We start from the raw sequence: 24,178 nt of genomic DNA, 5'->3' as shown, positions 1-24,178 counted from the left end.
ACTTTCACTTGTTTAAATGTTTTTGGACAATAAATCTTTTTTTGTTAACAATGGTGTTTCATATAATTTGTGGGAGCAAGTTAACTTGTAATTTTTTACTACGTATTAGAATTCTTTGTAATATCACTCAATCGTCAAGGAATAAGGGATCAAAAAGAGATGTAAGGTTGAAAATGTTTTATCCACCCAAAAGTAACATCCCTTGGTTGCCAGCAAGTATTCAAAAGTATGAAACAGAAATGGGGTGAGAACACATTCTCGACAAAATCGGGTTCTTTTGAAACCAATAATACAATGAAGCACCTCCAATTCAGTGTTTTTGCTAAATACTTTTCTTTTGCTGATATTGGACACTTGGAAAGTGCTTTACAAAGCTTTTAACAGTAGTGTGAGGACACAATCACAGTACTTGTAGTGGCATTTAATACATTTCAAACTTTTTAAAACATTTCCAAAAATGCTGTGATATTTTATGCAGCTTTAACAGTTGTATTCCAATAGGATACTGGTGATAAAGGCATTCCAATTTCAACTTGTTACAAATAAAAGTCCACAACCATATCATTAACACAATATTGTTGGCCCTGGGCCCGAGTAGATACTATTTCCAGGTACTTTAAACTAGTCTATTTCCCGAATATCATTGTACCATATCATGCAGTCACATCCCCTGAGAACCACAGATAGCTGTGTTGGTAACTAAGGCTTTACTAAAGGCACTATCCAACTCCTTCACTACTAGTTAATGGCAACTTGTGTTCGGTAGGCTTTAGACAGGAGCAAACCTTTTTAGTTCCCTTTTGTTCTCAACCAGGCTACACAACCCCGTTCATTAAAATGGATCACTCCTACAGGCGGTGAGTCTTGTGGCCGAGGCTTGCTATATAAAGCAGGTAGATGGGCATCGAGGCATTCGGTTACTGTTTGATTGAACATTAGAATGGGCAATGAGTGCCCTAAGTGACTTTGAGCGTGGTATGATGGTCGGTGCTAGGCTCACCGGATCCAGTATCTCAAACGTCCACCCTCCTGAGCTTTTCACACACAACGGTGTCTAGGGTTTACCGAGAAGGGTGCGACAAATAAATGAAAAACATCCAGTCAGCGGCAGTCCTGTGGGCAAAAACAGCTTGTTCATGAGAGAGGTCAAATGAGAATTGCAAGAATCGTGCAAGCTAACAGTTGGGCCACAAACAGACAAATCACGCCGTTGTACAACAGTGGTGTGCAGAACGGCATCTCGGAACGCACAACTCGTTGATCCTTGTTACGGATGGGCTTTTGCAGCAGACGCAATACCGGGTTCCACTTCTATCAGCTACAAACAAATGACTCCAGTGGGCATGTTATCACCATCACCCCCACTGTAAGCCGAATCCCAGTTCCTGTTGCGTCATGCTCATGTCAGAGTCAGGACTTGGCATAAGCAGCATAAGTCCATGGACCCATCCTGCCTGGTACAGACTGCTGTAGGTGCTGTACTGGTGTGGGGAATGTTTTTCCTGGCACACGTTAGGTCCCCTTGATACAAATTGAGCAACAAAAGTTTCCGACATCTTGTAGAATCCATGCCCAGAAGAGTTTGTTGTTCTGGAGGCAAAGGGGGGTCTGGGCCGGTACTAGATGTATACCTAATAAACTGCCCTGTGAGTGATGACTTCAAGGAACCTAGGCCCAACCTCTCAACATATAGGCACTGGAAAACCGGAACAGCAATGTGCCGGCATTGCGCTAAGGGCCCGGTCTTGTCTTTTGGCTGAAGGCCTTATAGGCTAGCCCTTCTTCCTTGTCACCTTTTTAGTGTTTTATGTACTGTATTTCTTTGGAAAGCTGACAGGGTCCTCCCAACAGTTATTCTGCTCCTGAAACAGGTTTTCCCTTTGTTTTTCCATGACCCTCACAAGATTCTTGCATGATCATATTTGTGCTACATGTCCTTTCCAGAAAATAAACGTATCAGTGCAGATTAAATCGACTTAGGAAGAGCATCCTCTTGCATCTTGCCTTTTCAGGTCCCACTTATTGTGAGAAATTCTTGAAACTTTACAGCCATCTCCTTGTCAATCGACTCCAAACTACACACCCAACTAATTTTTTCACTTTTTTCCATCCTTCTGTTTCTTGTGAGGCTTGCCGTTTTGCTCAATGGCTGAACCGTTCCGTGTAGCAAGCAGGACCTGTCCATCATTGCCAAATTGGAGGCTGTAGTCAGTGGCAAGCAAGGGTCTTCCTTGCTCATCCCGCAGACGGGAAAAAACCTCCTGGTACAGACCACTTAGCCGCTGCTTCATTTCCCGGACGGAGCGAAGGTTCTCTGCCTTTTCCTTCAACAGGCGGGCCTTGTGGCGGCATAATCCTTCTACCCCCTCTTCGAGCCCAAACAGGACATCAAGCTTGCGCCGGCGGCAGTTCTGAGCGGCCATCTTGTTTTTGCCCCGCCTGCGAATGTCTCGGATCAGTTTGAGCTGGGCCTCACTGAGACGATGCTTGGTCAGAAGTTCGTTGAACTCCTCCACGGGCAGGTTGACAATGAGATCGTTGGAGAAGGGGATCTTCATGGTGCGAGCCCGGCGCTCATCACGGCCCCAAAGCTTATCGGAAATGTCATGCTTATAAGGTTTGCTGTAACGCGACTTTGGAAGCTTGAGGGATTTTCCCTGCCTGGGAGAGGTGGCCCTAGGCTGGTTGTAGGTGTGGTCGTGGCCCACTTGTTCCAGCCAAGGTAGGTTGTTGAAACGCCCAGGCTTCTGGTAGCTTGTGCTGTACATCTTGCTGACTTCTGGGGAGTAGCCTCCCACAGCACCCTCCTCTCGCTCCACAATAACCTCCATGTCAGAGCTGTAGCCCACAGCCCCTTCTTCAGAAAACACGGAAGAGTCAGACGATGAAGAGGACGAAGAAGAGGAATAGGATGCCTCTGAGCCGCTAGGGGATGCAGGACTGTGGCTGAAGGTCAAAGAAAGTCCAGAATCAGAGTCTAGCTCCTCCTCAAGTTGGGAGGCCTGTGTTGGGTTGAAGCCTTCCTCCAGAGCCAGGTCCTGGAAGCTAAGCTCATCCAGCAAGGCATCATCCAAGAGGGAGCCGAGTGGACTAGGCAGGACTGGTTCCTCCAGAAAGAGACTTGACTGAATGGAAGGCATGGGGTTGCCAACTGTGCCATTGAGTGCCAAAGGAAGGGTGCTATCTGTCAGGTCAGATGGGCCAAAGGTCAAGTTAAGGTCAAAGTCAGGTACGCTGGAGGACGGACTGAGCAGGGCTAGCTGGAGTGGGGCCTCCAGGGGAACACTGCCCCCGAAGCTGGGGTTGAAGGGGTAACTATCCTGGCTGCTTCTGGGCAGGATTGCCTGCTGAAGGCTGACATCCTGGTGAACGGTGTCCATCAAGCAGGAACTCTGAATAGATCCAGATTGCATTACATCTGTGCCAAGGTCCATATCCTTCCAAAATAGTGCAAGAAGTTAGATTAGATTTTCTTTTGAATTACTTTCAGGGCCAGGGTATTTCAAAGTTTATACACTTTTCAACATTTTAAATAAATTATGAGGGGGATAAAATCAGAAACCACTTAGGACTTACTTCTGGGTCCATGATGGCAAGAATATCATGCCACTGCTGCTCCAAGTCCAGGGAGGGATCCCCGTGGGACGACAGGGGGGACAGAAGAAGCTCTCGGACAGGGGTTGGGTCCTCTCCGCTGGCTTCCCTCAGATCTACGCCAACTGGGTCTGACGGCTAAAAACAGAAACATCCCAATGGTCATCCAATGGTCAACAAACCTATCAATGGTCATCTCTTGCCCTAGTACCATCAAATATAACAACTGTACTGTACCTCTGTCTCCTCTCCAAAGGGGAAGGTGTCTTCCAAGAGCCGTAGACATTCTTGGAAGGACATTGAGGACTGAGCTTCCAAGCTGGCAAACTGATGGAGAAGAGAACAGGAGTGAGCAGGGAGCTACCTGGATGTTCTGGATGGTGACAATGGTTCATTTTCTTCCGGGCTGAACTGACACAGATGGTGGAGATGATTTAGGCTTTTATAGAACATGTTATGGCAAGAGGGTAAACTAAACAGAACAGCGTGGCTTTATCTGAATCATTTTGTAGTGTGGTATCGAATGTCAATTTCATTTCACTCTGCTTGACCTAAGGAGGAACACAGTAATCTCATGCTCCAGCTATACACCACTGAGGCATGCAAATGCCTTTGTAATGATATGTGGCTGCCCCTGTTCCCATATTTAGGTATAGCGGATTAGCAAGTGTTTCAGGTCTCTTCTAACCTGTAGGAGTGCAATAGATTGGGGTTAGAAACTGCCCTATAAAAGGGAAGGTTTCTGGGTTATGTTCTTATTTTACACACTTGGGAAGAATGTTTCCTATCTCCACCTCATTTACCCCAAACACCCTATCCTTCTTCATGACGCACAGCCAGGATAGAAAACCCATATTTTGTTTCAAGCAACCGGAGTGTAACGCTTTCCCAAAGTGCACCTGTCAGGGCCTCTCAATCGGTCTGTGAGCTGAGGCAGAAAGTTTCCAGTGTTTGGGGAAAGCGGCTCCTATTCCATCTTGAATGCCAGTCTTGCTATGTCTTAACATTTCAGCATGTGCGTTTATAACATAATTGAACCAGGATGTCCAAGTGTACAGGTATATATGGCATATGGACATTTATAGTGGCAAGACAAAGTTTGTGAACCCTTTGGAAATACCTTTCTGCATAAATTGGTCATAAAATTTGATCTGATCTTCATCTAGGTCACAACAATAGACAAACACAGTCTGCTTAAACTAATAACAACAACACAATTATAGGTTTTCATGTCTTTATTTAACACACTGTGGAAACATTCACAGTGCAGGGTGGAAAAAAGTATGTGAACTTTTGGATTTAACTGGTTGACCCTCCTTTGGCAGCAATAACCTCAACCAAATGTTTTCTGTAGTTGCGGAACAGACCTGCACAACGGTCAGGAGGAATTATGGACCATTCTTCTTTACAAAACTGTTTCAGTTCAGCAATATTCTTGGGATGTCTGGTGTGAACTGCTGTCTTGAGGTCATGCCACAGCATCTCAATCGGGTTGAGGTCAGAATTCTGACTGGGCAACTCCAGAAGGTGTACTTTCTTCTGTTGAAGCCATTCTGTAGTTGATTTACTTATGTGATTTGGGGCGTTGTCCTGTTGCATCATCCAACTTCTGAGCTTCAATTGGTGGACAAATAGCCTAACATTCTCCTGCAAAATATTTTGATAAACTTGGGAATTCATTTTTCCGTCGATGATAGCAAACTGTCCAGGCGCTGAGCAGCAAAGCAGCCCCTAACCATGATGCTCCCTTCCACCATACTTTACAATTGGGATGAGGTTTTGATGTTGGTGTACTATGCCTTTTTTTCTCCACACATAGTGTTGTGTGTTCCTTCCAAACAACTCAACTGCAGTTTCATCTGTCCACAGACTATTTTGCCAGTAGCGCTGTGGAACATCCAGGTGGACTTTTGCAAACTTCAGATGTGCAGCAATGTTTTTTCGGACAACAGTGGCTTCTTCCGTGGTGTCCTCCCATGAACACCATTCTGGTTTAGTGTTTTACGTATCGTATACTTGTCAACAGGGATGTTAGCATCTTCCAGAGATTTCTGTAAGTCTTTAGCTGCCACGAGGATTCTTCATAACCTCATTGAGCATTCTGCGTTGTGCTCTTGCTGTCATCTTTGCAGGATGGCCACTCCTAGGGAGAGTAGCAACAGTGCTGAACTTTCTCCATCTATAGACAATTTGTCTTACCATGGACTGATGAACATCAAGGTTTTTAGAGATACTTTCCAGCTTTATGCAGGTCAACAATTCTTAATCTTAGGTCTTCTGAGATCTCTTTTGTTTGAGTCATGGTTTACATCAGGCAATGCTTCTTGTGAATAGCAATAGTTTTTTTATAGGGAAAGGCAGCTCTAACCAACCTCTCCAATCTCGTCTCATTGATTGGACTAGGTTAGCTGACTCCTGACTCCAATTAGCTTTTGGAGAAGTCATTAGCCTAGGGGTTCATACTTTTTCCAACCTGTGAATGTTTAAATGATGTATTCAATATAGACAAGAAAAATACAATAATTTGTGTGTTATTTGTTTAAGTACAGTTTGTCTATTGTTGTGACTTAGATGAAGATCAGATCAAATTTGATGACCAATTTATGCAGAAATCCAGGTAATACCAAAGGGTACACATACTTTTTCTTGCCACTGTAAGCCTCAGGACTGAGTCCCACCTGATCAGATAAATCCTGTGCAAGTTCTCTATTCGCACGGTCGTAAGAGGGTCCACCATCCCTCCAGATTTCTCTCCAGGTGTCCCCCACCAGCAGCTCCTCCTCTCCCCCCTCAGGCCCCTGATGGCGTCCACGATCAGAATGATCCTGCCAAAGTGTATCTGTGTCCTGTGAACACACAATAATAATTGAAATGTTAGGCGTAGCAATGTTATCTGCACCTCCTTATTAAGCATAATAACTATGACATTCAATCATCCATACAATGCCCTATGTATCCTTGTATGTTTGATTAAAGTTATCGCTGTACCATTTTTAGATGGGACACATGCCGGGGACAAAAAGAGGGGATCGGAGCCACTTTGCGTTTTATCTACTTGTTTATTTTTTCCATGAAGGCCCATACATTAGTAGACATTGCATACAAACAGTGAGATGGCTATGAATAGACTTAACCTTTTCCTTAAGTTGGAGCTTAGTGATACCAACTGCTCCAGTCATGTCCCAAAACCAGTTCTAAATTTGTAGCTGATCCTCTCGCCCTCCACTGAAAAGAGACTACTGGAGTGCGGGGTGATGCCCCGGTTCTACCTTACAGTACAGCGACCTGGGTGAAACTGACTAACTAACCGTCTTTGGCTTCTCCTTGGCTTTGACACTTTGACTGTTTGGAACATTCTGATATTGTGACCCCTTGAACCGTATTTGACAACATGTTTGACGTCTGACCAGGGGTTGGAAACTAAATGACACACTACACATTAGGAGTATTTTGGTAACATGAAAATAACATTTATAACCGGTTCTCAAGGTTAGAAAATAACGGTTCTGTTCTGGAAGAATAGAGCTCACTTTGGTTCCAGGTTCTGTTTCCCTTCCTCAGGTTTTCTGTTCTGTTCCCTGAACCGGTTCCAATCCCTGCCACTGACCATTCCCTGAGGCCTGTGGTCCTGCTACTCTGGCAGCACTCTTATGGGTTTGGATCAATGTGTACCTGAATGTGACTGGAAGGGATTGCACAGCATGTTTTCCTCAAGCATAAGCACAACATGAGAAGTATTAGGTAAGGGGGGTGTGAGGCCAAAGGCAGCAGCTCTGGACAGATTTGGGCAGTGGATGGGGTCCATGGGGCTATGTGTATAGGGCTATACATATACCTCTTTGAAGAGGTAATATACTACTAGCCTAAGTTGGTAAACAAGCGTTGCGAAATCAAAGGTTCAACTGTGTGCTAGAATGATGCCACCTCGTGTTACAAAACAAACAAGCAGTGGTCACGGGGGCAATGTTCTGATTGTAGCATAACTACAAAGCTCTCTGAGCTCCGAGTCCAAGTTTCCAAGACCAACATCTGTGGTTTACAGCAGAGCCGGCGAGTCCATACTAATGTTGTCAGTCTGCCACCTTCCACAATATTGACACGTCACATTATTACTGCCCTGAGATGCTCAGACAAATGAGCTCGGCAGCATTTGTGTTTCATTGAGCAAGTCAAGGTAATAGAGCAGAGATTAGTTGTAATAGAACAAGTCTGGGAAGTTAAGACAAATTATCACACATGGCCTTAGGAGAGGTCCTTGTACCCTCTCTGTATGAATGTACAGAGCGAGGGGAGGGGGCAAAGGGGAGAGAGCACTATCCCAGAGGAAGCTTTGTTGACTTTTCTCCTCTCACTTAATACTGTAGGACTGGTGATGTCTGGCACGCGAGACCTGTCCAGCCTAGCCCTGTAAAAATAGCAACACCTATAAGAGGGGGAGATGTGGTGACATGCCCCAGACCCAGACAGTACCACACATTGCTACCATAATATGAACCTGCTGGGGTTGAAAAATACAGCCCAGCTCTCTCGGTGCGGTTGCTGCTTCACTGATGAGTTAGTCTGTGTGAAGATCGTTATCAGGGACACTTAGATCCTTGGAAGGAACTAAGAGTATCAGTATGTCTGAATCGTTACATCACGATTGCAGCACCTAACTTGGTCTCAGATGCTCAGTTCAATATCACTTATTGGAATCTTGGATGACCCAGAAAGCATAACCATCTAAGGTAGGAAGAGCCTCAAGAATATATATTGTTAACTATGTTACAAAATATTTGTCAACATGACTATTCATGGGGGGGGGGGGGGGTTGGTGGGAAAACATGAGGCATGTACATTTTAAACTGAGTACCATTTAGCAATGCCAAAAAGCATGCCCTCCCGTCCAGAAATAGCCAACAGGGCTACACGTCCAGTCTGAACCACTTTCACTGCCCTGAGAGTGGCTTCTGATTTGGGACTAAACTCAAGCCTCCGTCCGATGTCTGTGGATGTCTGCAGTCATCGAGGTTGAGACTGGGTACACAGTCAAATAACCCAAAAGACCAGAAGCCAGGAGATGGCAATGACACGCAGAGGACTAAAACAAAACAACCCCCATACTTTCCCCAATCCAAAACAAGTCCAGTGTAGGTAGGGTGCGTACTCGGGCATGTTGCCAAGCAGATATATATTTAGACCCTAAAGTGACTGAAAACTCCCTACACTCCCAAAGTGTCTAATATTGTACCTCAGTGCTAAATGGAAGTGATTTTGGAATTTCCCTTCAAGGTCTAGATTTTAGCAGTAAAAGCTGTCCCCTGTGTAAAAGCTGTCCCCTGTGTAAATGCTGTCCCCTGTTTAAAAGCTGTCTCCTGCTGTCCCCTGTGTAAAAGCTCTCCCCTGTGTAAAAGCTGTCTCTGTGAAGAGTAAATAAATAAATACACGTTTTAACTGTAATATTTCAGGTATCTTCAGATATATTTATTTCCTCAGTAAAATCAAGGATTATTGTGATTTCACTTCTAAATATGATTGGTGTACAAATACAATTATCCTACACGGAATGTGTGTACTTTGACAGTTTATCCCTACACCAAATCTGCTGGGCTTCGATGGGTATGGAAAGCTGTATGTATGGGGCAAGACTAAACAGCCAGTGGCTAAAGTGGGACACATTTCCAGTCACGCACCCCTCTCTGGCCTACTTTCCCCCTGACACAGAGTCGCCTGGGCCCGGCCACCGCTCCCCTCACAGTGGAACATATCAACAAGCAGCTCTCCCTCAGCTGTTGGAAAAACAAGGGGATGTCCAGCCAAGCTTTTGGCATGCTGCTGCACTCACTCCCCGTGATTCTGTCATTCAATGCCCAACACTGTTGCTCAATGAGTGTTTCGGGTGCCAAAAAACAGGCTCGAACAAAAGTGAGCACATGCTAAAACATAATGACGGGGTTGTGACATGGGTTAATTGTAATTTCTTACAATTACTCTAATGTAACTGTTGCAAAACAGTTGGATATCCACACTTATCAAAAAATAGACTGGATAAAACAAGACTGTTGATATTTTTCCTGTCTTTTAAAGTGATTTATGTCGTGTTTTCAAGTTCAGCAAGTCCTCAGAGAGTAAATATTGACTACGAATGACCTAAGTGGTTTGCCTCGTCATATTGGTCATGATACTTCTGCTATTGAAATCTGAAGAGGTCAGCCCACCAGACACCATGCCAAATATACAATCCCCGGGAACCCTTTTACTATAATTAAAACAAACATTATAACAGGAAAAATGTTTAACTTTAAGGCCTCCCCACCCTGTACGTCAGATTCAGTCTTTTACGATTATTACATAGTTATAATCGATTATTATAAGATTCGATTAAAATAGTGCAGAAGGGAACCTCCCCCAACATCCCCCCCCCCCTTCTCGTCAAGACCAGTATGTAGGGCGTCTAATTTCAGGCATGTCTTTTACGCCTGCTAAGTTATGTTAGTCACACTGAATAAGCCAAGACGTCTGGCAATCGTTGACGACCTAAGAATTTGCGCACGACGTGGACATCTTGTCTGAGACGGCAAAATTGTGGCGTAAGATGCCTACAAATCGTACAGTCTGCAGGCCTTGAGGATTAGTTATCAGTCACTTATTCTGAAAAGTAACCGACACGTCATTCTTGACTTGCAATCTTAGATGCTGTAAAATTGAAGGGAGTTCTAAAATAGTAAATATCTTGCCTTGTGTGCATCGCAATCTCTCAGTTATGCAGGTTTGAAATGAACAGCATGATACAGCAAATACAACCAGGAAGCTTTTGCTTGCTTGAATCCGAGGAGGGTGGGAATCCCCACTGTGTTTACTGAAAGGCTGTTTTCATACTAGGGTGTTCTTCTCTCCCAGTTAAGCCTCCTTTTATAGTGATCTCAGCCTCCGGTAAATCCTGCCCTTGATCCCTAATGATATATGACCGGTGTATCACTTGCCTACTGGAAATCAACAGTTTGATTGTTGCCTAATTGAACCCACTTCTCCAGTGGCAGAGTCTTGGACTGATTTGCAGTAATGTAGTTCACTATTGTGTATTCATTTGTTTAAGGCACTGCATTGTATTTGAACATTGAATAAGCTCTGACACAGCCAATTCTCTTGAACACCACTCTATGCTGCCACTGGTCTTACTGACATAGAGTGTAGAAGAGTTCACCATAGTTTACCTCTTCATAGAGATCCTCATCCTTATCCTCCTCCTCATGGCTTCTTCTTAGAAGGGCCACCATGGTGTCCAGATTGTCCTCTCCGATTGGCCCGTAATCCGACCCCGCCACCACGCTTGACCTCATGACCGACCCTACCTGGTCACCCGCAGGAACCTCCAACCCACCTGCACCTCCCTCCAGGGGGGCTGGCTGGCCAGGAGCCCCCACCACCAGGGCATCAGGTTCGCGCCGCACCAGCCAGGTTTCTAGCTCCGAGCTGGGCACCCGGAGGCGGTCCAGGGAGCGGACCCAGCCCAGAAGCCTCCAGGCTGTGAAGAAGCCGTCCAGGTCTACACTCTTGGGGTGGAGGTCCTGGCCGTCCAGCTGGCTGTGGAACTGGGTCTGGGTGAGGGTAGAGGTGGGGCCCAGAATCATCTCGTGCGAGGCGGGCAAGTAAGGGCCCACATCTACTCTAACGCCAACCAGGCTGAGCAGGATGGCGACTTGGATCAAGCCCTCTGTGAAATATTTCTTCAGGCACATCATGTCTTGTCTTCAGAGTTTTACAGGGCGAGTGCAAGACACGAGGGAATGGAGACGTGGTGGGTGGCAAAATGCCAAGTGCAAGCCTCAGAAGACTTATTGTCTGTTGATGGATTATCTATAGCTTCAAGTCAATGTAATAAAGAGGCAAAATAAAGCTATTTTGCATACACCAAAATGGACACTATGGTGAGATAAAAAAAAAGAAGTGATGTGTCCTCCACTTCACTCTTCCAAATATCGTTAAATCCTATAAGGACAAACACAACATGAAAGAATAAAGTTAGATAATACAATTAACTGGTTAGTTATTTCAAAAGAATATCACATTGAAAAGACCATTCATAAAATAAAAAGTAGTGAATCCAACGTAATTGATGAAACAGCAGAGGAAAAGGCTGCTGAATTCAACACCATGCTATAAGATCAGGGTCGCTTAGGGCCTACGGCCGATAGGGGTCCCATAACCCAAAAATAACATTTTTTAGATTAGTTGTTAGCTTCCTAGACTAAACTTGTGGTAATCATGGCTGAATACTGACTGGGCACGTGGGCCCTGACCTCCATAGGGCCCCCAATGATTTTGTTAGTCATTCTCACTCAGATATTATATTAATATGCCTTTTGTCGTTACAAAATGTGTAGAATTGCATGAATGTGCTTTAAAACTGCAGACATTTCTCTCCACCACATGGCAAAATGTGTAGAATTGCAGGAAATTTGCTATAAAACAGATTTTTTTCCTATGCCCCATGGCAAAATGTGTAGAGTTGCGGGAGATTAATTTAAAAACAAATAAATGTCTCTCCACCGTCAAGAGGGGGCCAGAGGTGGGGGGGGCACCCAACCAAATCTTGCTTTGGGGCCCCAAAAGGCTTAAGTGTGCCCTATATACGATTATTGTATACTTAAAGAGTATGACCCAAAGCGAATTTAAAAAAAATATTCCTAAAGATAACAAACAGGGGAGTGTTCTTATTACCAACAAATACCAGTGTCTTCACTTCCACTTACTTCCTTCTGTTCGTTCTAGAAGTTGTTTGGTACAGTAGTTAGCGCCAGGGCGGGTACTAGACAGACAGTGGTGAAGGTTACACCACATTATGTAATCACACTGTTACCCGGGAAATAACAAGCATATTCTGCCAACCAATGGGTCAATGAATAACTTGACAACGCAATTACTTCGGTAACTGTAGGCTACTGTTTGTAATGTATTACGTAATGTTTTCAATAGGCATGTCTATTGCAGTTGTTCCTGCATTAAACATCATGTCATGTGAGGGGCCCGTTCAACCAAAGATGGATTAAATTACTGAATTTGAACCTGTCTGACAGGGAGAACGTTGAGAATTTAACCTGTGGGCTTTTTCATCAAAGTGCACTGAAGGAACCCGCGAAATCATTAGAAGTTCATTTGAAAATATCTGGAATTATGTATGGACGTCAAGGATCTTAAAACCGTTGACATTAATTCTCCACCCCCATTCTTCAGAAATGTTCCACTTTTATTGGCAAATAGAAATGGGTCGAGCAACTGAATATCCCATGTATAACTGTTTTTAACTGTCCTGTAAACTCCACTTCATCTCAATTGAAGGTATAAAATGTGTACAGCCTGTTTACACATTTGCGTACAGCAATAACACCCATATTAGACCTACATAACTGCCAAATAACACAAACAAGTGTAGGTAATGTTAGTTTCCTGGTTTGACTCTCTTACCGGACTATGGAGACAGGAGTTGTCAAAACGAATGGGCACATCAGTGGAAACGCAGCAAGCCCAATCCTTTTGGAAGATTTTGTATTCTGACTCTAAATCCGAGAGTGGATCATTTTAAACCCTGCTCAGTTCAACGAGCAGCTCGCTGTCCCCTCCCTACATGACGTGAAGCCTACCATTTCTCTTTTCTATAACTACGCGGCGTCAAAAAACCATACCCCCCTATAGGCTATACCGCCCATCTATATCAACCCTGCCAAATCAATTGAACACCCACAAAGCCACACCGTACGCAGGCTCCAAAGTAGAATATCCTACTGTCTGTCTGTCAGTCCATCTCTATGTGCATTGCTGCCATCTGCCGTTCTAGAATGAACTAGAACAGAAAGACATCCACGCTGGCTAATCCAGACGAGCCTCGCAACATGGTTTGAATCACATATATTTTTTAAATAAAGTAGGCTATCACTTGTAACAAGAGTAGTTGATTTTTGACGTATTCTATACACATTAGTTTAAAGATACTACTGATAGGATGCATATGCATAATGTCCCATAATTCACTACTTGGCCATATGAAGTAGGTGGCCATCAAAACCTTATCGGTGTTCATTTTGGAGTAACGCGTAAAAACACCACTGTAAGAAACTGACGCCATTGTGGTTCCTAGAGAACAAGGACCTAACATCATTCACGGATTTGAGGGAGCCAACATGGCCGAATGAGGGGCTTGGTTTCGCGGAGCCTCCTCTAGGCCAGCGGAGGATCCGCCCACCCATGAGTCAGAGGATTTTGTGAGGTCTACTAGAATGACAGCTCAAACCTGTCCACGTCAACACCAGAGAACCACTATGGAGATCGCGTCTTTGGTAAGCAATCGGTAGGGATATGGAGCTTTTTATATATTTTCTAAACGAGTATTAACTTGCAAATGCATGATTAGGCCAGTTGCTTGAATAGCATTCATTATAGCCCTTTGCTGCGTAAAATGTTGTATTCAGTATTTTTGCATCATGCCCAGGCTAAGAAGTGATTTTTTTTTAGGTCTCTGACTGGCTGGATCTAATATTTTCAGGTGCGATAGCAGACATTAGGAGGTACTGTATTCTGCACGACTATCGTTGTAATCTGAATGTAGTCTATGCGCTATTTGAGTGTAGTGTAGTGTAGTGAGATTCCACAACCAGCAGCAACATGTGTTGCACTTTTCCTCGTCAATGGGCAATTGCTGTTGTACAAACTCGAACAGTTGACAAATTAGCCCAGAGAGAGGGACATACTGTCTAAAAAGCTACCCCATGTCGCATATCTGAGATTATAACCTAATTTATGATTTGCACTTAAATGAATGACATGAGTTGTCGGCTATCCGTTATACTTTTATTATAACTGACATCAGCCTGCCCAAGCATTGAAGGGTGAACACTGGATATATTGTGTGCCACGTCTACGATATTTGGTTTCAACCGGAGGAGCTGCGTTTCGCAGCATTTTACGTTTACCAAAAACTTGATTCCACAGGTGGGTTGTTCAACTAAATATGCATAGAATAATTTTCCACTTTTGAACTAAACTCTAGACAGATGATCGTTGCATAAATTGTTTTTGTTAGTATTTTCTACTGTAATTGAAACTTAGAATAAAACAAGCAGCGCTGGACAAGGCCGCAATTACTTTTCGTTGATTATCCAACCTGCTGTACTTGACCCTCGGCCTCAAAATATCTCTCTCTATATATATATATATATTTTTTTTTTTACTGATATAATTGTATCTGATGTATTGCCCAGTGTTTTCTGTTAGTAGGCAGTCGTTATGGCTGCACAGTACAGTGTCTGGATGTGGACTTCATAAGTTATGCACTCTTGATATTGATATTCACTGCCCTTAATTCACAAGATAATGTTGCACAAAGGACCTTGGGACTGTTGACCTGACACCTGCACCTCATTAAACTTTTCAAGTAATTAGTTCCACTGTGGACTGTTTCTAATTTGACACAGACATCTGGATGACTGGTTTGCACTTTCCTCCAGTTCATCTCAATTCGAGGTCTAAAGTCCCGAATGTGATGTTCCTGGCCCAAGTTCTGTGATACACTTAGGCTCTGAGTCTGTGGTAGTCAGTGCATAACAGAACTTTGGCCCGGGTTCAACCAAGCCACCGTGGGATGGAAAGAACTGAAGGATCTGGGACCATCGACATCTACGCTCACGTCTCTTTCTGACATTGGGGCGGCAGGGTAGCCTAGTGGTTAGAGCGTTGGACTAGTAACCGGAAGGTTGCGAGTTCAAACCCCCGAGCTGACAAGGTACAAATCTGTCGTTCTGCCCCCAAACAGGCAGTTAACCCACTGTTCCCAGGCCGTCATTGAAAATAAGAATGTGTTCTTAACTGACTTGCCTGGTTAAATAAAGGTAAAATTAAAAAAATTGTCGTATCCCTCATGTTTTTGAAGAACATGACTAGATTTTTTTATCATCACCAATGTCGTCTTCATCATCAGTGCTCTATTAATAACCGTTTAGGAATGTGTTCAGTACGCCTCGGTCCTATGGGAAATGCAAATTGTCCTTTTATTCTAGTCAACGTGTGGTCACACTGTCTTTCAGGAACCCTCGCTGTACACCGTGAAAGCGGTCTTCATTCTGGACAACGATGGCAATAGACTTCTATCAAAGGTATGCTAATAACAGTTGTCCAATGGCGACCCACGTTGGCTATTGTTGTGGATGGAGTCAAGACATTGTGAGAACTTCCCCAAATATCTACCCCAAATGAGGTTTATTCATCATAACTAATGCGGCTAATGTCTGACTTTTGATGTGTTTTTAGTACTACGACACAGAGCTCTACCCCTCCATGAAGGAGCAGAAGAACTTTGAAAAGAACGTTTTCAACAAGACACACAAAGCTGACAGTAAGTTTTGCACCATCATTTTTTTTTTTTTATCCAGGAGACTATTGGAGTAGATGGTTGAGCTTGAGTCCTGATAGTCTATTCCATGTTATAGTTTTAATGAAACAGTAAGATAAAAAATCAAATAACAACATTCTAACAATGTGGCGAGAGAATTGAGAAGATGTGCACCGTCAGGGAAATCAGTATCAACAGGATCATCATGTAAATCAATGCATATGTGTACCAGTCTTCTTTGACTTCAAGTTAGTAGACAACTGTGTAAATAATGATTTAGTTAGGACCCGTTGTTCACACACCTTTTGTGTGTCCTCCACCATAGAAAAACAAGAGACTGTGCTAGCTGTATAGCATTAGCCTGCGGCTCAACCCTCATGGGTCAGTTTATCTAAACATGAGAAACGGTATTGGTTCCTCTGGGTTCTTCAGTCTTCCCAAGCTCACGTTACATTGAACAAAAGGGGAGGGAACCAGTTCAGCGACAGACAGCTCTCGCACTCTTTTGTTCCAATGAAATTCACAGCAGTCATCCGACACTCCGGGTCCACCTGCCCCTAAGGAGGATGCCCAATCTCTATCTCTATATCCCTCCTTCCTCTCCATCCCTTCTTCCCCACACACATAGGAGTTATATATGACAAAACTCACATTTTAAATTGGAAGACGACCATAAAACCTCTCACTTGGATATTCTCCGTAAATGTGAATAAGGTGTGAATGTGCTTTAATGTTTACTTGGTGGATTGATCCCCCCCCCCCCAGCAGATGAGATTGCCTTCGTGGAGGGGATGACGATCGTGTATAAGTGCAGCATCGACCTATTCTTCTACGTGGTGGGCAGTGCACAGGAGAATGAGGTAGGTAATGTGATGCAGAGGGAGTACAAGGCTAGACTGGTGCTTCAAAGACTATACATTATGGCCCGGATCCTTTTTGCACAAATCTTCCATTGGCATCAATGCATAATTCACACAGTCTGAGTTAAGCGCTCACATATGAATTTAGAATTCGGATCTCAGAAAGCAACATGTAATTTGTAGTAGCGGTGCATGGGTGAAATCACTGGGGAAGCCAAGCCCCTCCCAATTACAGCCTATGTGTTGTGAAAATTGCGTTGTTTTGGCTTTGACCTGTTAACCTGTAATATGCCTTGTAACCATGATATAAGGAGACACAGTGGCAGAATAAATTCAACCACACCTTTTTGTTTTATCACACAACCAGAGAGCAACCTCTGTCCCGTGAAGTCCACAAAGCGCTGCTTTCACTAGTCCAGCACCATTTCAACTTCAACATTTCATCATCATCAAATCTCCTCTGATTAGTCTAGTATAGTGACAGCTAAAAGATACCAAAAATGTCATCCAGTCAACGTAAGCTAAATATGATGTGCCTGTCCATGGTTCTGATTTCTGTGTGTGCGTGCATACGCATTCGTGCAAGTAGGAAATCATGTTGACTCACCCTACTTGTAGTGAAACGCTAATACCATCCTCCTCTCTCACGTTGACGAAATGGTCAATCGCTCTGTCATACAGTACACGCTTCTAATTTTTTGTTGTCCCAGACTACCTGGCTAAAATGATTGCTAGCTAGCCTAACTTCCTTTCATGGGCAACGTTAGCAAGTTAACATGAGCTTTCTACATCTAGCTATACACTACCGGTCAAAGGTTTTTAGAACACCTACTCATTCAAGGGTTTTTCTTTATTTTGACTATTTAATAGTGAAGACATCAAAACTATGAAACAACACATATGGAATCGTGTAGTCACCAAAAAAGTGTTAAACTAATCCAAATATATTTGATATTTTTCAAATAGCCACCCTTTGCCTTGATGACAGCTTTGCCCACTCTTGCCATTCTCTCAACCGGCTTCACCTGGAATGCTTTTCCGACAGTCTTGAAGGAGTCCCCACATATTCTAAGCAGTTGTTAGCTGCTTTTGCTACACTCTGCGGTCCACCTCATCCCAAACCATCTCAATTTGTTTGAGGTCGGGGGATTGTGGAGGCCAGGTCATCGGATGCAGCACTCCATCGCTCTCCTTCTTGGTAAAATCGCCTTTACACAGCCTGGAGGTGTTTTTGGGTCATTGTCCTGTTGAAAAACAAATGATAGTCCTACTAAGACCAAACTAGTTGGGATGGATTATTGCTGCAGAATGCTGTGGTAGCCATGCTGGTTAAGGGCACCTTGAATTCTAAATAAATCACAGACAGTGTCACCAGCAAAGCACCCCCACACCATTACACCTCATCTTCCATGCTTTACGGTGGGAAATACACATACTGAGGTCATCTGTTCAGCCACACCGTGTCTCACAAAGAAACAGAGGTTGGAAACAAAAATCTCCAATTTGTACTCCAGACCAAAGGACATATTTCCACTGTTCTAATGTCCATTGCTTGTGATTCTTGGCCCAAGCAAGTCTCTTCTTATTATTGGTGTCCTTTAGTAGTGGTTTCTTTGCAGAAATTTGACCACGAAGGCCAGATTTACACAGTCTCCTCTGAACAGTTGATGTTGAGACGTGTCTGTTACTTGAATTCTGTGAAGCATTTATTTGGGCTGGAATTTCTGAGGCTGGTAGCTCTGATGAACTTATCCTCTGCAGCAGAGGTAACTCTGGGTCTTCCATTCCTGTGGCGGTCCTCATAAGAGCCGGTTTCATCATAGTAGTGCTTGATGGTTTTTGTGACTGCACTTGAAGAAACTTTCAAAGTTGAAATTGTCCTTATTGACTGACCTTCATGTTTTAAAGTAATTATGGACTGTTTCTCTTTGGCCTGGCTTCCTTTTGCGTCCATGAATACACGCCACTGGTAATTTGTCGGCATGACGTGACAATTGGAGACCCTATATATTGCAAATGCCCATGAGAATAAATGACTGATAATTAGATTTTCTTCAGCACTTCTTGTTGCTATGTACGTTGCTAAGGAAGGACTAGTCCTTTTATGGCAAATTGGCATTTATATTCTACAAGCAGTGTGCTTAAACCACACCTGAATTTTTGCTCTCTCTGTCCCTTTCCCACAACCTTTTCTCTGTTTACTTCGCCTGGCTTCCATCTATACTTCTCAATTCTCTTGTTTTCCTTTCATCCTCCCCTCACCCACTACCCTGCTCTCTCTTCCTACAGCTCATGCTCATGGCTGTACTGAACTGTCTGTTTGAGTCCCTCGGTCAAATCCTAAGGTAAGTGTTGTCTATGTTGAAGTAACCTCCCTTTTTAAAATGTGAGGAAGTCGGTCACCTTTAGGAGGCTAACGATTGTAGGAGAAAAATGTAACAAAGTCAACAGCAATGCAAGAAACGATTATTCAAAATAGGTTTGTTAATTATTAGAGAATGTCTCGTAAATATTTAAAAAATATATATATATTTAACCTTTATTTAACTAGGCAAGTCAGTTGAGAACAAATTCTTATTTACAATGACGACCTAGGAACAGTGGGTTAAATGCCTTGTTCAGGGGCAGAATGACAGATTCTTACCTTGTCAGCTCGGGGATTCGATCTAGCAACCTTTCGGTTACTGCTCTAGCCACTAGGCTACCTGCCGCCCCAAATATAGGGACAGGTCAACAAAATTAGAAAAGTTCATTTCTGATTTGACTAGCTCTGGTGTAATTGTTTCCTTCGTGCGTTCAAAATATGGGGAACCGAATCAGTTGAAGGCCGCACTAAGTTAGTGATTGTTTATTTTGGGTTATATATATAATGGGATGACAGTGACACACCCTTGGCCTCTCAGTGAAGGGGAACAGCTTGACAGGGGCTGGTGCCGTTACCATAGAAACCAATGCAGTAGCAATGCAGGGAGGGAGAGGGAGTGTATGAATCTATCCTTTTTTATGCAGTTTTCTCCTATTATTTTTTTTCAAATGCCAACTGTTCGGTATCATTTCAAACCTTGACAACTGGTGCTACAGGAAGTTCATTTAAGTCAGTGTTTGAAATGTACAGAATAGCCTAAGGTGTTATGAGCCCTACATTTCTGGCCCACAAGGCAATAATATGAGATCCTATCACAGGTTTCAGCCCTATTGGCTCAGACATACTAACCACAATTCAAGTCAGTCAATGAAGTTTTCTTACTCACAGGAAAAATGTGGAGAGAAGGTGTCTATTGGACAACATGGACGGAGTCTTCTTAGTAGTGGACGAAATTATTGACGGGGGGTAACGTATAGATTGGGTTGATAATTGGATTTGTTCTTGATTTCTTGTTTTGGCAAAAAAAAATCTGATTTTATTTGTGTCCTTGTTTGACATATTACTGCATTGTTAGGAGCTAGTAACACTGCACCCGCTATAACATCTGCTATACTGTGTATGCGACCAATACACTTTGATTTGAGGTATCATTCAAGGGATGGAGTTGGGAGTTACTGGTACGCTATCTTGTGTTCTCTTAATGACTGACCTTACCGTTGTGTTACCAGGGTGATCTTGGAAAGCGACCCCCAACAGGTCATCCAGAAGGTCAATTACAGGGTAAGACAGCTACAGTCACGGACTGTGTCTACTGTATGGATTAATAAATGGATTCTGACATGGGGACAATACTTGAAGACACAGATGACTATAGGAAATGGTGATTTTTATTTTATTTTCAGACCAACAGACGTGGGGATTGTGTCTCGTGGATTGTTGTTGAATCTGATATCATGTATGTTTGAGGAAAATGTAATTAACTTATTTGATGTCACAACACCAAATGCCAGTCTTCAGCCCCCCCACCATCCCCTCAACACCAAGTCCATCTTCCTCTCATTTGTCCTCTCTCCCCCGACCCCACCCTCACATTGTCAGCTGGATGGTTCAGAGCAAGCCTACGGCTTAGGCCTCTTTGATTACATCGTTGGTAATGGACAGAAACCAGTGTGCATAGCAACAGACTGCCCCTACCACCAGAGATGACGGGTGAGGGATAGAGGGTGAGGGAGATCTAGCGCAGGTAACTGCATGGTGAGAGAGCATATCACTTTAGGTTCTGATAAACCTCCAGATAACCACCTCACAACGTTAAAACAACTGTCCACGAAGTCTGTGTCTTGCTGTGGTTTGTCAGTGGTTAGCCTCAGGTTGCCCAGCATGTTTCAAGGAGTCCATATGGGGTTCTGGGAAATGCCATAGGTGTTGGTACGCTAAGAGCAGCAGGGCCCTTTGTTGTTCTCCCTTGCACAATGCATGTCTTGTGTGAGGCAGCCATTTTAATTGGATTGTGGTGGTCACTGACATATTTAGCAATGTCGGAGTGAATTTACATTCGCAGTGCAAGGCATCAAATTCCTTCTTTTAGGGCATTATGTTATCTTACACGGTTGTAGCTTGCTTTATGTGTTTGACTCTTTGCACAGACAGCCCCTAATGGTGTGTGTGCTTGATTTGCTATGATGTCATGTCTCCCTTCTTTTACGGTATCTATTCCAGGCGGATGAGAACCCACTGTCAGAGCAGAGCGTGGCTCAGGTGAGGTCATACACACGCACCCACACGCCAAGCAATGTCACCCTACATGTATAGTACGACTATCTTTTCTATTGATAGAACTTTAGGCATTTAATTTCCGCTCACACCTGATGACATAACCTTCTGTTCTACTGTCATATACAGTATATTAATGGCATATAAACTGTAACATGATTCTTATCAGGGTTGGGGTCAGTTCCGTTTTGAATTCTAGTCAATTCAGGAGGTACACAAATTGTAATTCCAATTATCTTCAATGCTTTAAAATGGAATTTGGTTTACTTTCTGAATTGACTGGAATTTCAATGGAATTGAAATCCATTTGACTCGTGTATTCTTTATGTGTGCCAAACACACTGCATTCACACAGAATGCTTTCAATATCATTTAGGAGAATTGCCAGCATGTACTAACCTGCATCTGAATTTGATGCCATGCTCACACCTGCATAGTCAATGATGGAATGGCTCACATTGCATGATCAGCATAGCTGCTTAATTGCTCTTACCGTCATGCAATGTTCTGCCTGTTACTTCCTCTTTCCTTCTTCTCCTAACCCTTTGGTTTAACCCTCACAGCACATTACGGACAAATTGGCTATGACCTCCAATGTAAGTCCTCTCACTCCTCACCCTCCGACGTGGGACATTTTGAGTCTCCTGGGGCTTGTTCAGAAGACCAGAATGTTGCAGATATAATAATATATATATATTTTTAAATGTAACCTTTATTTGACTAGGCAAGTCAGGTAAGAACAAATTCTTATTTACAATGACGGCCTAGAAACAGTGGGTTAACTGCCTTGTTCAGCGGCAGAATGACAGATTTTTACCTTGTCAGCTCGGGGATTCGATCTAGCAACCTTTTAGTTACTGGCCCAACGCTCTAACCACGGCTACCTGCCGCCCCTGATAGATAGATAGATAGCATATAGAATGGACATGACTGTTCTATACTGGTCATCTCTGTGTGACTTTCAGACTGCTCTGTACTCCTGAATCAGACCCTGCTTGCAAGGAAGGGTGAATATCCAAAGCTATTAATTAACTATTTGCCTTGTGGCATTTTCTCTCCCAAGTTGGAACCAAGCTTCAAACGACAATACCTTGAAAAGCCTCTAAGAGACATGGAATTGTCATGGTGCCTATATTATTATTATTATTATTATTATTATTATTATTATTATTTTAAACTAGACCTAGACAATAAACCCAAAACACTGCACACTATACACAAGTTCATCCTTTTACCTGGGTTCCTTGCGCCCCCTGGTGTATAGTTTTACGCTATGCGTCTCTGTTTCAACAGCCCCCCCTCCCAAAAATGCTGTTTTTCTTGTGGAATTTCATTTTAGCAGGGAGAGTGACTATTATATATCAGAGGCACACTTGCATCAGGTCATTACCAATATTGAATAGAATTGAATTGTGTTTCTAAGCTAGATGAAAATGCATTTTAAGTGTGCTCAGAGAAGCCGACTCACTTTGTTTTGTGTCTACTACACAAAATACACTTAAAGTTTGATGTTACACTTACGAAGCTTATGGGGCTCGTGTTTCATGTAAAATATGAACGTTTGAGGAGTTCCATTCAAATTCACATGCATACAATAGTGACACCTACTGGTTGACTTGTGTCACAATTAACAATAAATATAACACTACTACAGTACACTATAATAGGCTACTATTATTGTTCTGAGATAATGTCGTTTTCTCCACACTCAATCTGAAAAGGTGTTTTCTGTTTTTTTTTCTCTCCAGATAATGCAGTCTGCCAAAGAACAAATAAAGTGGTCAATACTCAAATGATCTACACTGCCTGTCCAAAGGTCAAATGTTTACAGTAATGGACAGTACGAATTTATGTGTAAATATTAAGGGGTGTATTTAGCGTTTTATGCTTAAATAGGCTATATTTATAGTAATTCGTGGCAAATACAGCATTTTTCCTATGAAGGCAAGATGATATTTGTAATTATGTTTTTGGAAATAATCTGTTTTAATTTATTTGATTTGCAATAAAAATCTGAAGAATTATGCTAGATTATAGCATATGATTTTGTTAATTTCCCTTAACCCACACAAAATGCTCTGTAAAGAACTTTAACCAAACTAAGAGAACTGAATTTTGTTTTAATTTGCTCAGGCCTACAAGACAAGGGGAACTGTTGCTTGGGCTTCAATGATTATGAAGTTATGTTACAGAGAACTTTAAACATTATATTTTGATATACTACATTTTAAAGCTTTGTAAGTTTAACAGAAAAGGGGCAATAGCCTGTGTATTGTTACAGTAGTTCAGGTTCTGGTTGAAAGTCAGGTTACTCCATGTTCATTTTAGAATGATTGTGTGCTCATAATAAAACGAAGTTGGCATAGGTTGGTAGGCGTATGGCTTTTTTTCTGAAGCACTGAGAACACCTTTAAGACCATAAGAATAAAATATATTTTGCTAAGAGCCTGTGATGAGCAAATAAACTATTTGAACATTTCCTCATTTTAACGCCAAATAGGAAGATAGGCTAATAATTGTTAGTTTTGTTGATTTATATTGCCGTCTGTTTTCTAATTTGAGTGCCTGTTGTCAAGCTAATTAAACTATTTTTTTTTGTATTTTGTGTTGTCAAAATGTCTCTTGTTCCATATTTATCATATATAATTTGACACATTTTTTTATTGTTTCCTCGAAAAGGCTTCCTGTAAGTAGTGAAGGCTGTAGCCCAGTGTCTTTTGAAAT

General features: G+C 42.8%; 2 protein-coding genes across 5 annotated transcripts; one reads left to right on the top strand and one right to left on the bottom strand.

The window, feature by feature from the left end:
* Positions 1 to 162: 162 nt before the first annotated feature.
* Positions 163 to 13,351, bottom strand: LOC135553961 (endoplasmic reticulum membrane sensor NFE2L1-like). Its single transcript, XM_064985930.1, has 6 exons — positions 13,039 to 13,351; positions 10,788 to 11,562; positions 6,273 to 6,440; positions 3,832 to 3,921; positions 3,577 to 3,732; positions 163 to 3,437 (listed from the first exon to the last, which is right to left on the bottom strand). Exons 2-6 carry the CDS (start codon positions 11,313 to 11,315, stop codon positions 2,097 to 2,099), a joined length of 2,283 nt encoding a protein of 760 aa, XP_064842002.1. The 5' UTR covers positions 11,316 to 11,562; positions 13,039 to 13,351; the 3' UTR covers positions 163 to 2,096.
* A 477-nt stretch (positions 13,352 to 13,828) lies between these two features.
* LOC135553960 (coatomer subunit zeta-1-like) lies at positions 13,829 to 24,054 on the top strand. 4 transcript variants are annotated; one of them, XM_064985927.1, is made up of 10 exons: positions 13,829 to 13,907; positions 15,651 to 15,719; positions 15,874 to 15,958; positions 16,724 to 16,815; positions 19,105 to 19,160; positions 20,069 to 20,146; positions 20,410 to 20,461; positions 21,401 to 21,439; positions 22,018 to 22,050; positions 23,203 to 24,054. In XM_064985927.1, the coding sequence occupies exons 1-10, from the start codon at positions 13,848 to 13,850 to the stop codon at positions 23,248 to 23,250; spliced, it is 612 nt and encodes a 203-aa protein (XP_064841999.1). In that variant the 5' UTR covers positions 13,829 to 13,847; the 3' UTR covers positions 23,251 to 24,054. The 4 variants fall into 4 exon arrangements, with proteins under 4 accessions (XP_064841999.1, XP_064841998.1, XP_064842001.1 ...); XM_064985926.1 differs by having other exon boundaries at positions 16,721 to 16,815; XM_064985929.1 differs by lacking the exon at positions 22,018 to 22,050.
* The last annotated feature ends 124 nt before the right edge of the window (positions 24,055 to 24,178 follow it).

This window comes from Oncorhynchus masou, chromosome 14 (assembly GCF_036934945.1).
Source record: "Oncorhynchus masou masou isolate Uvic2021 chromosome 14, UVic_Omas_1.1, whole genome shotgun sequence".
Classification (NCBI taxonomy): Eukaryota; Metazoa; Chordata; class Actinopteri; order Salmoniformes; family Salmonidae; genus Oncorhynchus; species Oncorhynchus masou.
This window is presented reverse-complemented; position numbering and strand designations above follow the sequence as displayed.